Source organism: Chelonia mydas, chromosome 7 (genome assembly GCF_015237465.2).
Source record: "Chelonia mydas isolate rCheMyd1 chromosome 7, rCheMyd1.pri.v2, whole genome shotgun sequence".
NCBI lineage: Eukaryota > Metazoa > Chordata > Testudines > Cheloniidae > Chelonia > Chelonia mydas.
Genome location: NC_057853.1, coordinates 79,642,737 through 79,657,487, shown reverse-complemented (window position 1 = coordinate 79,657,487; position 14,751 = coordinate 79,642,737). Strand labels below are relative to the sequence as shown.

General features: G+C 48.3%; 1 protein-coding gene across 14 annotated transcripts in view; it reads left to right on the top strand.

Moving 5' to 3' along the window:
• HERC4 (HECT and RLD domain containing E3 ubiquitin protein ligase 4) overlaps window positions 1-14,751 on the top strand; it is an 81,131-nt gene that overhangs the window by 43,678 nt on the left and 22,702 nt on the right. For 6 of the 14 annotated variants that reach the window (XM_037905881.2, XM_043551232.1, XM_043551234.1 and 3 more), the window contains 4 exons: window positions 8,955-8,978; window positions 10,473-10,571; window positions 12,242-12,409; window positions 12,580-12,723. In XM_037905881.2, coding sequence (XP_037761809.1) covers window positions 8,955-8,978; window positions 10,473-10,571; window positions 12,242-12,409; window positions 12,580-12,723 — 435 coding nt within the window. Of the gene's footprint in view, window positions 1-136; window positions 1,222-8,954; window positions 8,979-10,472; window positions 10,572-12,241; window positions 12,410-12,579; window positions 12,724-14,751 lie in introns of those variants that run through there. The other 8 variants (XM_037905884.2, XM_043551238.1, XM_043551237.1 and 5 more) reach the window with 2 other exon arrangements.

Below are 14,751 nucleotides of genomic sequence, written 5' to 3'. Positions count from 1 at the left end.
CACTACGGTAATACAAATAATAACAGGGGCTTTTTTTTAGCTGAGTGTCCAAAGTCTGGCTTATTGATGGATGGGCTGAATCCATTTCAGGTCATCCTCCCTGACTGTTCTTCCATTCCTGTGTCATTCTTTTAAGGTACTTTGAGGGAGAAGTTTCAGTACTGACACCTGGAAAATGATTTCTCTTACTGGTAGCTGAAGAACTTCAATGGTGAAGAAGGAAATACAGTAAAGATTTTTCCCACTGTAAAGGTTTTGTCAAAAGTTGATAAAATCTCTTCTCCTTTCTGTACAATCTCAACTTTTTGGGACCTGTTTTTTATTTATCAGAAGAGAGTGTTCCTATCTTAGTCTCTTCACCCAATATGTATATCTGTATTCTAGATCTCATTGCAGGTGCATTTTTTCACCCTTTTGTCCAATTCAGATGAAACCTCTTCATTGGTGGATATGTTCTTTATTTTTGGATTTACAGAGGTTTCCTGATCAAACTTTTGTTAGCCTCAGCATAGGAGGATCTCATGCTTTTGTGATGGCTTGCTTGTTAGATTTACAGGATTGATATTTTTTGCCGCTATTGCTTTCATTGGTTTCTGGGCACAAATGCTCTATGAAAAGTTGAAAACACTTGTTAGGTACTCTATAGGCACATTCATTGTTGAGATTTTGAATATGAATTTCAGTGGAGAGGGGAGCCATTAAGTGTCATGATTGGTTTTTTGTTTTTTGTTTTTTTTGGGGGCGGGGGGGGGGATTGTCAGTTGGACATCTTTGTCCTTTTTCTTTCCCTAAACTTTAGAGGACCTGATTCTAGAGTCTTGTTTCAAGAGGAATTTTTATTTATTTATTGATTGATTGATTGCACGAGTCATTTGAGGTAGTCTGTTGAGCTACATACCTGGCAAGCTCTGGTAGACCAATTCAGTCACTTACTGGATGAACTTTAACACAGTCCTTCATCTGGAACCACTTTCCCTCCAGTCAGTATTCTAGCTCTGGGATCTACTTTGATTAATAAGCTAACTCTGGGAATAAAACTTTTTATATGTACAATGGCTTGTTTGCTTCAGTTCTTCTTAGCTAAAATCTGATTGTAATATTCTTTTGCTAGACTTTAATTGAAAGTTTTAGTGGTCTTCCAGAATTCATTAGTACAGTTGTTTTTTTACTCTTCTAGCGATGGAAGTGTTTGTCGTCTTAAAAATACCTTCTGGTGGTTCATTTGAGACCAAATGAAATGTTCTATGAACACAAATAGCATATCGTATCATAGCTTCTATTTGGGAAACACAGCTTGTCAACTCCTTGGGCTCTGTTCCAAGTCACTGGAAGAGCTTTGCCAATGCCAGCCTTCAACCATGAGGTACACATGAATTGTAAAAAGACTATTACAGTCTAATAATAAAATACTAATATAAAGAGTTATTTTAAAAACAGTTGAGATTTTATTTAAAGGACTTTACTGTAGTCTGAGTGATTTAGGGAAAAAATAACAGGTGCCATGTGTACAAAAAGCTCCATAAGTGTGCACTTTCACATACATTATATTTGGTGAACTTCTAGGTCAGCTAGTGTTTCAGAGAAGGTAAGGTGTGTGTGGAGTATGTGTGTTAAATAAACACCTTTGTAGTTCTCATTTTGGCCATTAACTTTTATAAGTGGGGGTTCTTCGAGTGATTGCTCATGTGTATTCCACAATAGGTGTGCGTGCTCGCCACGTGTACCGGTGCCGGAAGCTTTTCCCCTAGCAATAGCTGTAGGGGGGATCGCCCCAGCGACCCCTGGAGCTGCGCGCTTCCCCCACCCTCAGTTCCTTCTTGCCGCCAGTGAAGGTGCATCGGAACTACTCTGCTCCAGCTTTGCTGTAGCTCATCCCCAGAACTGCTTGTTCGTTCAGTGTTAGTACCTCTAGTTAGTTAGCTGCTCAGTTAGTTTGAGCGCCCGGGCTGGGGCATGCCCTGGGTTTTAAGTCTTGTGACACTTGTAGGCGATCTGTGCCAAGGAGTGACCTGCACACAGACTGTTTATGCTGTTTGGGAGAAACCCATATCTGCGATAGTTGCAAGATTTGCAAGTCGTTCAAACCTCAGACCAAGAGGGAAAGAGACATAAGGCTCTGGACCATTCTGATGGGGCTGGCGCTGACCCTGACTCTGGCGTACCACTCCAAGCCGGCACCGCGGTGTCAGTGTGCGGTGACCTTCCGGAGCCTTCGACCACTCAGCACCGCTCCCTGTCCACAGGGCACAAGAAGGCAAAAAAGATGCTTTCTTCGCAGCGGCACCGAGGAAGACCCGGGGCAGAGGCTAGACCCATTTCAGGCAGTCCTTGATCCCCTCCGGCCTCTAGGCCTCCAACTCACGTAAAACGGAGTAGCCCGGCCGCTTCAGACCAGTCGGCACCACTCCCCATCCACGGGGCACAAAAGGCAAAAATGACGCCTTCTTCGCAGTGGCACCGAGGTAAATCCGGGGAGAGGCTAGACCTATGTCGGGCAGTCCTCGATCCCCTCCGGCCTCTAGGCCTCCGAGTCACATAGAGCAGAGTAGCCCCGCCGCTTCGGACCAGGCCTGTCCGGATGCCCTCCACGCTGGAGGCCCTGCAGGCAGCCTGAGACGTCCTGTCCATGCCAGTACCAGGAGCGCCGCTGATGTCGGTCCCGCGCTCCAGGGGCAAGCCACCGCTGGGATCTCCGCAGTCGCCCCTGGCTTGGTACCGGTCTCGGTCCAGGGAACATTCCCGATGCCATTCACTGCCCAGTGACCGTTCAGGGCAAAGTCCACGTGGATCGCCCTCGACTCCCACCAAGCTGTCTGGTTGGGTGCTATCCGACTGAGACTCTTGGCACCACTCCACTTCAAGGAGTGAGTACCGATAGGACCGAGGCAGACGTAGCCAGAGGTCCTCGTCTTGGAGGGGTTACTGCAGCCGATCACGGCATGGACATTGACGCCGTTCCCTCTCGGAATCCCGCTCCAAGACCCCGCCAAGGCATCGCATCCGCAGCACCAGGCGTCAATTGCTGGCATCTCGCTATCGCCGGTCCGCCATTGGAGCCAATCGCAGAGCAGCTGCTACTGACGGGACCGGTCCTCTACTTCGAGATTGTGGTCAGCGTCACTCCCGGGACAGCGGCAGGTCGTTGGTTATCCTGGCTTCCGCTCGTAGTCGTCCCTCCGTGGGCCAGGCCAGCCGGGCCGAGTAACCTGGCCCGCCAGGGCTGCAGCAAGTGCAGTGGTTGTGGGCACTGTGGCCCCTGACGCAGCCCTGGTGGGGGGGCTCGCTCGGTAGCCAGAGCCTCAGAGACACCATTGACCTCCCTCTTCAGACCTGCGAGGAAGGAGTCGGTGGGACGTACATCCCTGGCACTGTGCCCGGAGACTGTCCAAGTGGTGGACCCTCCGGTGCCGGCGGACACCCAAAGTACCGCACCGGCCTCCTCGCACTCCCTGGATGAGGCAATTATGGCCCCGCGCCCTGCTCCCCTCAGTCCCGCAGGAGGACTTTAGGGCCCACTAGGAACTCCTAAAAAGGGTGGCATCAAGTCTCCACCTCCAGGCAGAGGAGATAGAGGAGCCCTTGGACTCCCTGTTTAATGTGCTGTCCCTGTCGGCACCGGGAAGGGTAGCCTTGCCTCTCCATGAAGGGTTGGCAGAAATTTCAAATGCCCTGTGGCAAATGCCAGCCTCATTGGCCCCCACCTCCAAGAGGGCGGAACGCAAGTACTTTGTACCTGCCAAGGGACACGAGTACTTATACACCCACCCGGCGCCCAACTCCCTTGTGGTCAAGTCGGTCAACCACAGGGAACAGCAGGACCAGCCAGCCCCTACCGCGGAAAATAAAGATTCACGGAGGCTGGACTCTCTTGGAGGAAAAATTTATTTGTCCTTGAGCTCCCAGTTACGAGTGGCAAACCACCAGGCTCTCCTGAACCGGTATGAGTTCAGTCTGTGGGGCCCCCTGCCCAAGTTCGAGGACTCCCTCCAGGAGCGTGATAGGATGGAGTTCAAGGCGCTGGTGGAGGAGGGTACAGCAGCTGCCAAGGCAACCCTGCAAATGGCTTCGGATGTGGCGGACACAGCCACGCAGTCCATGGTCTCCACGGTGTCCTGGAGAAGGGCGTCGTGGCTCCTGCTGTCCAGTTAGGCACAGGCTCTGTTTGTGGAACAAACAGATACAAAGCTGCATGGTATAAAGAACTCTCACATGACCCTCCAGATTTTGGGTCTCTGTGTCCCAGCTTCAGCTAAATCTAAGTTTAAGCCGCAGCAGACTTCCACTCAGGCCTCCACCCGAAATACGAGGCTGCCTATAAGAAGGCGCGGGATTATAAAAGGCGCCCTCAGAGGCAGTTGAGGTCAGCCCTGCAACCTGGGTCCTCTAAGGGCAAACAGACGGGGAAAAAGTGATTTTGACAGGATCCTTGGGGGCGCCCTGTCAGCCCTCCTCAGGGATCTACCCTCAGTAAAGCTCCAGTTCAAAGGCAAGGGGTTCTATTCCCGCTATTTCCTTATCCCAAAGACCAAAGGGGGACTCAGGCCCACCCTGGACCTGCGAGATCTGAACCAGTTCATGGTGAAGCTCAAGTTCCACATAGTCTCCCTGGCCTCCATCATCCCCTCCCTGGATCCCAGGGACTGGTACGCTGCCTTTGATCTGCAGGACGCATACTTCCACATTCACATATTTGAGGGGCACAGATGCCTCCTCCGTTTTGTGGTGGGAGCAGAATCACTACCAATTTACGGTCCTCCCGTTTGGCCTGTCCACTGCCTCCAGGGTATTTACAGAATGTATGTCAGTGGTAGCGGCCTACCTCAGGCGCCAGGGGGTCCAGATTTTTCCCTGTCTGGACGATTGGCTGGTCAAGGGCAGCTCCCGGTTGCAGGTGAAGGATCATGCATTAGTCCTGGCTCAGCCATGGAGTTTATCGGGGCGCTCCTGGATGCCTCGTTGGCCACAGCTTCCCTCCCACCGGACAGGTTTGAGACCCTAAAGGGGCTCATCGACACAGTCATAAGGTTCCCGGTGACAACAGCCAGAGCGTACCTCCAGCTCTTGGGTCACATGTCGGCGTGCATGTATGTGGTCTGCCACACCAGACTCCGAATGAGGCCCCTCCAGTTCTGGCTGGCCTCTGAGTTCTCCCAGGCCAGGGACAGGATGGACAAGGTCCTCACCGTGCCCAACTTGGTGATTGTCTCCCTGTGGTGGTGGTCCGCCACAAGCAACATGATTCAAGGACAGGGACCTGTTGCTGGAGCTGGTGTCAGATGCGTCAGAGCTGGGTTGGGGGGCTCATGTGGGGAATGTTTGTACCCACGGTCTGTGGTCGTCTCAAGATCTGACCCCACACATAACGTCAAGGAGCTCAGGGCGGTACGGCTGGCATGCGTGGCCTTCTGCTCGCACCTGGAGGGCAAGGTGGTCAGGGTCCTCACAAACAACACGGCCTCGATGTTCTATATCAACAGGCAAGGCAGGGCCCGGTCATCTGCCCTCTGTTGCGAAGCCCTCAGGCTGTGGGATTTCTGTATAGCTTATGGCATCTGCATAAAAGCCTTCCATCTACCAGGCGCCCGGGCAGATCGCTTGAGTAGGGACTTCTCCTCTCCACACGAGTGGTCTCTCCACCTGGAAGTGGCTCACCGACTCTTCCAAGTGTGGGGAACTCCCCAGGTGGACCTGTTCGCGACTCTTCAGAACCGGCGCTGTCCCCGGTTCTGCTCCAGGGGGGTGACTGGGACGGGGCACTATCTCAGATACCTTCCTCCTGTCCTGGTCAGGCCAGTTTTCTCTATACTCCCTCCCCTCCCCCCCCCCTTCACTGATCAGCAAGGTCCTGGAAAAGGTAAAGATGGACAAGGCCTGGGTCCTCCTGATTGCCCCAGCATGGCCCAGGCAACATTGGTACGGGACCCTCACGGGCCTGGCGGTTGCCATTCCACCCGGACCTGCTCTCCCAGGACTGGGGCTGCCTCCTCCACCCCAACAGAGTGACTCTCCATGTCACAACATGGCTGCTTAATAGTAAGGTAGGGAGCAGAGGACGCGCTCAGAAGGGGTCCAGCGCGTCCTCCTAGAAAGCAGGCAGCCCTCCATGCGCCGCTCCTACTTGGCATCCGGTTCTCCAGATGGGCGGCTGAGTGGGGTGTCTCCCCAGTGGCTGCCCCGATCCAGCTTATCCCGGACTACCTTCTGCACCTTATAGCCCAGGGCCTGGCGCCCTCGTCAGTCAAGGTGCACCTGGCGGCCATATTGGCTTTCCATCCACCGGTGCAGGGTCACACGGTATTCTCCCGTGCTATGACTGGCCGGTTCCTCAAGGGATTGGACCACCTGTTCCCGTTTGCCAGGCCCCCGGTCCTGCAGTGGGACCTGAACCTGGTGTTGACCTGTCTTACAGGGCCCCTGTTTGAGCCACTAGCCATGTGCACCTGGTCCCACCTCTCGTGGAAGGTGGCCTTCATGGTTGCAATCACGTCGGCCAGGCGGGTGTTGGAGCTCAGGACCCTGACCTCCGAGCCCCCATACACAGTGTTTCATTAGGACAAGGTCCAGCTCCATCCCCACGCTGCATTCCTCCCGAAGATGGTCTCTTCCTATCACATGGGTCAGGACATTTTTCTGCCGGTCCTCTGCTCCAAGCCCCACATCCAGTGAGGAGTGCCATCTCCACACGCTCCATGTGTGATGGGCTCTGGCTCTCTACCTTGAGCAGACCAAGCCATTCAACTGTTCATCGCCTGGGCTGAGCGCATGGGGGGTCGGTCGATCTCCATTTAGCAGCTTTCCAGCTGGATCACTTCGTGCATCTGCACCTGATATGATCTGGCGGGTATCCCCCCGCCTCCGATTGTGAAGGTGGCCTCGTCGGCTGCCTTCTTGGCCCACATCTCCATCCAGGACATTTGTAGGGCCGCCACGTGGTCTTTGGTTCACGTGTTCACCTCGTATTATGTGATCGTCTCCCAAACCAGGGATGACGCCGTGTTCGGCAGGGCTGTCCTCCATCCTGAGAACTTGTGAACTCCTACCCATCTCCAACAGATATAGCTTGGAATCACCTATTGTGGAATACACATGAGCAGTCACTCGAAGAAGAAGACAGTTACCTTTTCCATAACTGGTGTTCTTCGAGATTTGTTGCTCATGTCTATTCCACATCCTGCCCTCCATCACCTGTGTCAGTTGTCTGGCAAGAAGGAACTGAGGGTGGGGGGAGCACGCAGCTCCCCTTATATCACGCCATGGAGGTGCCACTCCAGGGGTCGCTGGGGCGCGCTCCCCTCCGGGTACTGCTTGGGGAAAAACTTCCAGCACTGGTGTATGTGGCAAGCACGCACACCTATTGTGGAATAGACATGAGCAACACATCTCAAAGAACACCAGTTACAGAAAAGGTAACGGTCTTACTCAGATATCCTGGTCCCTTGAGCTTTTTCTTTATAGTACTGTTTTTTTAAAACTTTTTGGTGCTATTTAAATTTATTTTCCATTTTCTACCCTTGGGAAATGTCTGCCTTTGCGTTCAACAGAGGGTGACAGAGAAACATGCAGGAAAGAGAGAATTTAAGTGTTCCAGTAACATATGCCTCTTCTATCACTAAATTCCCCTCCAAGTCCATCCAAAAAGTTGCACATTCCCTCTTAATCTTTGTGTACAATAAAATAGCTACAGATTACGGAAACAAATGATGATTTATCTCAACTCATGCTCTAAGTGGCGCACTTTGAAAATCAAAACATGTTGTACTAACTCTTTGTTGCATTTAACATATAATATGGTATAACAACTTGAAAAAAGGGAAGAAGCAAAAAGCTTGCTTTTTACATAAAGACTCTTAGTGAGCAAGTGAGCATTATATGTAGAATGCCAGGATTTTAAAAATTGATAATACTACTGTTAATATAACATTTATAATAAATTTCCCATAACTTAGCATTTATTATTTTAGTGCCGTCCGTCCAAGAAAACTTTATTGTAGCACCGCTTTTTAAAGATCCTAGATCGGGGTGGACAAACTTTTTGGCCCGAGGGTCATATCGGGGTTGCCAAACTGTATGGAGGGCTGGGTAGGGAAGGCTGTGCCCTCCCAAACAGCCTGGCCCCCACCCCCCTATCTGCCCACTTCCCACCCCCTGACTGCCCCTCTCAGAACCCCCAACTCATCCAACCCCCGCTTCTACTTGTCCTCTGGCCGCCCCCTCCTGGGACACCCCACCCCTAACCACCACCCTTGGTCCCTGTCCCCCGACTGCCCCCCTCAGAATCCCCGACCCATCCAACCCCCCCTGCTCCCTGTCCCCTGACCACCCCATCTTGGGACCCCCCGCCCCCCCTAATCCAACCCCTCCTGCTCCCTGCCCCCTGACTTCCCCGACCCCTATCCACACCCCTGCCCCCTGACAGGCACCCAGGGGCTCCCACGCCTATCCAACCCCCCCTGCTCCCTGTCCCCTGACTGCCCCCCACTCCCCCCCCCACCCCGCAGAATCTCTGCCCCATCCAACTGCCTCCTGCTTCCTGTCCCCTGACTGACCCCCCTCCCCCACCCCCATTCTCTGCCTCCTTTTAGGCTAGAGCCAGCCACGCCGCCGTGCTGCCCGGCAGGAGCTCGCAGCGGGGGAGGGGGAGGAGCTGGGGACTAGCCTCCGGGCCAGGAGCTCAAGGGCCAGGCAGGACAGTCCCGTGGGCCAGAGGGGCCGTAGTTTGCCCACCTCTGCCCTAGATATAGTAATTAAGTGTCTGGTTATAGTCTGTGGATTAATCCACAATGCAAAATTTTTATGTTTTTATTTGCTTCTCTAATCATTCAGAGAATGTTTTTATTCATTTTAAAAATACTGTAGCTAAATATTTTTGCTGGTTCAGAGAAGAATAATTAATGCAGACACTAATGCTGCTTTTTACTCTTAATTATTGCTACCTTTGTGCATTGCTGTCATAGGACATCAACCATGGATTAACTGAGGTAAGACTGGTTGTAATCTGGCTTCCTTTTCAGAGTGTAAGGAAATCAGAAATTTTGATTAAGATCTATTTCTGTCAAGGATTAATTTTAGAGTATTAGATGTAAGTAAGACTTTACAATTTGTGTGGGTATAGTCAGAAAAATGTCTTCAGAAAATTGTTCTATATTAACTAATCAGGTTGGATATAGAAGTCATTGATGGAGTGTAAATATAAGGCCTTGTCTATACTACACAGTTTTGTTGGCAAAAGGCAGCTTTTGTCGACAAATCAGTGGAGGTGTACACTCTACAATGCTACTTTTGGCAACAAAACACTCCCATTTTGCCGACAAAATAAAATCACCTCAACGAGAAGCATAGAGCTTTTTGCAGCAAAGTTAGAGCAACAAAACGTCAGTCTAGTCACTGTGTTCCGTATGTTGCCATAACTGGCCTCCAGGAGGTATCCCACGATGCCCTCTGCTCACTGTTTTGAACTCCACTACCCTGTATCCCGCTACACAGGCATGCACTCCTCCCCTTTCAAAGCCCTAGGAAGTACTGAAATTCTTTAGCGTGGAGAGCTCACATAGCTACAGCCCAGCTGAGCATGCCAGCTTCCACAGCAAATGCAGTCCTGCCTGGACTACAGCAGAGGTGGGGGATCATCTTGATCTGTGGGGAGAGGAGGCTGGGGGAGTACTTTGAGGGAATCACAGAATCAAAACGTTAACTCTGAATCCTGCTCTTCTTAGCACTAGGAACGCAGCATGCAGGCAGGGCAGGCTGCTGCTTGGGGGTGGGGGAAGAGACTCAGGGAGGCAGGGTCTGATATTGAGGGTGTCCCATTCCCCCTGCCTCAGGATTCATTGCTTTCAGCTGCTGTCTGAACTTAGAGGGGCTGGCAATCTAGTAGGATGCTCCTGGAATGATGAGATTGAGAAACCTGAATAATTTGATGTTGTACCTGCTCCGTGAGGCATTGCAAACCCTTCCCAAAGCACCCTGCAGCAAGCTGCACAGTGGGATAGCTACCCACTGTGCACTGCTCTTTGTTGATGCAAGAGCTGCTATTGTGGATGCACTCTGCTGACAGAAGGAGCATAGTGCGGACATGCAACAGTGGTTTAATTAAAGCGGTGGCTGTATGTCGGGATAACTTGCATTGACAAAACTCTGTAGTGTAGACAAAGCCTAAAACACTTTTAAAACTGTAAGCAGTGCAAGCTCAAAGTTAGGATCTGTAACCAAAATACCTTCTAACCTCATACCTATATCAGTAATAAAGATTTAGAAATGATCTAACTGTTTTGTTGATGAAACATAAGAGAATTCAAAAATCCACTCCCTTTCTCACAGCGGTATTGGCCCAGCACTGACCAGTTAAATCTTTTGTCAATAAAGCAGATTGAGAGAGAACCATTTTTACAGTCCTATTTTTTTCTGACTATAACCACGCTTTTTAAGTACCATATGATAACTCTGTGCAATAATATTTTGCTTTTTGGTTCTAGCTAACAGAAAATCCAGTTACAATTTGCACATACCCTTTTGTGTTCGATGCACAGGCAAAGACTACACTCTTGCAAACAGATGCTGTCTTACAAATGCAGGTGAGTTTTTTAAAATACCCAAAAAGGACTAAAATCTATCAACTATTTTGAGATCTAGTTTTTTTCTTCCTACTTTTGTACAAGTAATTTGCATGATATAAATTTGGGGTAGTTTACTTTTCTCCCCCTTTTTAATGTTTTGAACCTGGTTGAAATTGTATTGTTTGGTAATCTGTGTAAATTATTCTCTTTTGTAGCAACTTCTCTCCTTTTCAGTAGTTAGGTGGCACTTTTTTACCAACCAACTGATTGCTTATCTCAAACTGTAATAGGTATGGTCTTACCTACATCTGCAATGCAATGGGAGAGAGCCAAGGCTTGGAAATAGTTTTAAATGTATTTTTTGTGGAAAGGTGGGACTGAATTTCTAAATCTGGAAAAATTGTTGCAATATGGAGATTTCATTTTTAATGTTGATCATCATTGGTTCTTTCCCTATTTGCTGCCATCAAATTACATACTTGCTATTTTTAGTTATTTCAGTTTTGCAATAATATGGATAAAGCTAATTCATAAATATAATGGTTTGTAAAACGTACCCTATATTGTGTCCTTTTATTTCTAAGCATGAGTTATGTTCACCTAACCATATCAGTTAAGCATTGGAAGTCCTTGTTATCTGAACAACACTGAAACGTGTGATGTGATGAAAAATTGTTCAACAATTGGTATTCTGTATAATACATACCTGCACAGCTGTTGTAAAGGAGTCATGAATTATGAAAATCACATGTATAAAGGGGACAGAGTGAGTGAAAGAAAAATAAAAGCAAATGACTGAAATAATAGTTCCAAACTCTCTGACTACTTGAACTGCTCCCCATCCTCCCCATGCCCATTTTCATATTGCCTGCTTACAGTGATAAGAGCCTATGTCTTGAAGCTGAAGATGCACTCCTGCTGAAAAATACTAATGCCTGTAATCACAATAAGTTAATAAATACAATTTTGAATGTGTTGTCAAAGCTTGTATTCACCACTGATGCTCAAAAATCCACAATTGTTATGTGAACAGAAAAATAAATGGAAATTCAAGGAAAATGTTCATCCTATGCCTGTGTCCATTTACAGAATAGCTTATGTTAATGATCTCTTTTAGTAGATATTTGGCAAGCTTTTAGGAACTCTGTGTCATAATCAGAATACTTATGACAGTATTTTGTTTAATATGATTTTTCATGTTAAGGAGGAGAAGGAAAGCAAGTGAAAAGATTGTTAGACAGTGGAAGAAAATACAACTGTAAACAAAACAGCTACGAGAAAAATATGAACAAATTTTACTCTGTGAAACCACTTCTTAATGCATATTTATGCCAGATTAATATTTACCTCCTCAACCTCCATTTGCCAGTTGTTTTCAATAGACCTTGGATGGGTTATAGTGTATGTGTGGCTTTTTCTGTTATGCAAAAGTTTTTAATTGTTAAAAACAGTAATTTAACACTTACGGAACTGTTGAACAGCACTGTTGAATTTCTTGGTGCTACAAGGAAGCATATTTGGTGAGGTTAAAGGGATGTAAAGTGTGCTAAACCTAAAATTGTGGCTCCCAGGTATGTATGCTAAATAAATACATTGATAGAAGCTCTTAAATGTTGGCTTTTTCATGCATGCAGTGTTAGTTGTCGTCATTATTACTATTACTAAGGCTTTTACTTGGTTTTTCCCAGATGGCTGTTGACCAGGCTCACAGACAGAATTTCTCATCTATTTTTCTCCCTGTATTTGAATCTGTCAATCCTTGTCTAATATTAGTGGTGCGCAGAGACAATATTGTAGGAGATGCTATGGAAGTCCTAAGGAAAACGAAGAATGTAGATTACAAGAAACCACTCAAGGTATAGCCAGTTTATACTGCTTAAATTCCCTTAATCTAACATTAAATCAGATCATAATTTTTATTTTAGTATCTATTATACTTTAAAAAATTCAGTATATTTTTAGATTAAATGTAATTTGTTTTGCATATCCTTTTTATATTCTGTGCTAACAGAAGTGCCCATTTCAGGTTATTTTTGTAGGGGAAGAAGCTGTTGATGCAGGAGGTGTTCGCAAAGAATTTTTCTTGCTCATCATGAGAGAGTTGCTTGATCCCAAATATGGAATGTTTAGGTACTATGAAGAGTCCAGGCTCATCTGGTTCTCTGACAAGGTACGCTTTATTGTGCAGTGAATGAATCCTCTTTTGACTCATAGTGGACTGCACTAGATTTCTAAGGAAATATTTCTAGAGAAGCTGAATAAAATGGCCACAAAGGAGATTCACTCCTCTCACCATTGGGTTAAAAACGTCCCCCCTTCATCACATGTTCTGCTAAGATTCTGCCATTCCCCACTAATTCTCTCATAATCCTGACAAGTATAGCACCCAAAAATGCCAGGAAAAATAAGGTGGTACAAATAGCTGAAACTCCATAAAGCAGGATAGCAGAGAAAAGTAGGCAACATCATGTCTGACAAATTCCTTTCCCTTATGTAGCCTTGTGTATGGAGCTTATGTAAACAATGAAGTCGAGAGACCTGGCTTGTGTTCCTGCTCTGTTATTAACGAAGTGTGTGAGCAAGTCACTAAAGCCCAAATTTTCAAGTGTTCACCAGTTTGTTGCCTCTGTTTTTGGATATAGAAGTTGAAATCCAGTCACACCGCGATCAAAACATTAGGGTAATTGCCTTTTGATAGTAGGTCTAGAGAGGTCAATAATGGACATGGCTTATATTTTTAAGTGGAAATTTTATATCATGACCCTAATTTTCAAAGGATTAAGTAATCAAATTTCAGTCCATTAAAAGCACTGTTCTATTGGAATACTTCAACACATTTGACACTGCAAGAATCCCCCAGAAGCTCAATAAGTGCTGAGTGAAACAAACACGTTCTTCTAGTGCTTGCTCATGTTGATTCCATTCTAGGAGTGTGCACGCTTGTTGGAGACTTTTGCCTTAGTGGTATCCGTAGGGCCGGCTGTGGCACCCCATTGAGTGCCGAGCTCATGCATTGGTATATCAGGCACCGCTGGCCCTATGCTCTCTGTTCCTTCTTACCGCCCGTGGTGGTTGGTCGGAGTGCCTCTTTCCCTTGCTTTGCAAGTGGTCAGCGTTTTTTTCCTACCCGTGAACCTTGTGTTCCAGCTGTAAATAGTTTGTTTATAGTAGATTAGTTAGTAAGTAGTTGTTAAGTACTGTCGTTAGTCAGTTAGGGTCCTGGTGGGGCATGCCCTGTGTCCGGGTTTAAAGCCCTGCTCTGACTGCAACAGGCCTATGCCTGTTAGTGACCCACATGGTAGCTGTTTCGTTAAATAGAAGTGTCGCAGCTGTAAGAACTTTTGTCCCAGGACACAGAAAGAACACGACGTTCACTTGAGGGCTCTCCTCATGGAGGCCACTCTTTGCCCAGCCTCGGAGCTGGCCTGGCCGGGCACAATGCCCAGCACTTCGGCCTCAGTGCGTAGTGCACTGCTGGCATCGGACTCTTCCTGGCATTGATCCCGTTCACCGGTGCCCAAGAAGATGGTGCTGGCATGGAGAGGGAGTTCAGCCCCTCGCCGAGACAGCACCATCATGATTGGGCTCCAGAGGTTGCAGCTGCCGCAGCAATACTGACCTGCCAGTGCAGTGGCCTTACTGGAACACTTGGGGCATGCTGGTTATGCCAATGCCCCCATCTCACCAGTCCTTGGTCACAATATCGGACAAACCCCAATCAGCACCGGGCTCGGTGCAGGAAGCTCCGGTGGGCACTGTGGTGGAGGAACAGATGCCCACCCTGATACCCCCTTCCCCGCGGGGAATGATGCCCTGGGCCCTCCCCCGGTGGATCAGTCGTCGTCCTCTCCAGACGAGGTGGTGGTGGGGCCCTCCCATGCTAGAACACCAGGTGACTTTAAGGAGCACCAAGTTCTGCTCCGACAGGTAGCACTAACTTAGGCCTCGAGGTGGAAGAGATAGCGGAGCAATAGGACACGTTGTTCAATGTGCTCTCTGCGTCCACTCCTGCACATGTCGCACTCCTGGTGCACGCAGGGGTTCTGAACGATGCCAAAGCCCTCTGGCAAACCCTGTCCTCCATCCCGCACATTTCCAAGAGGGCTGAGAAAAAGTATTTTGTCCCCACCAAGAGGTTCAAATACTTATATACCCATCCACCCCTGGGGTCATTGGTCATGTCGAGGGCTGACAAACG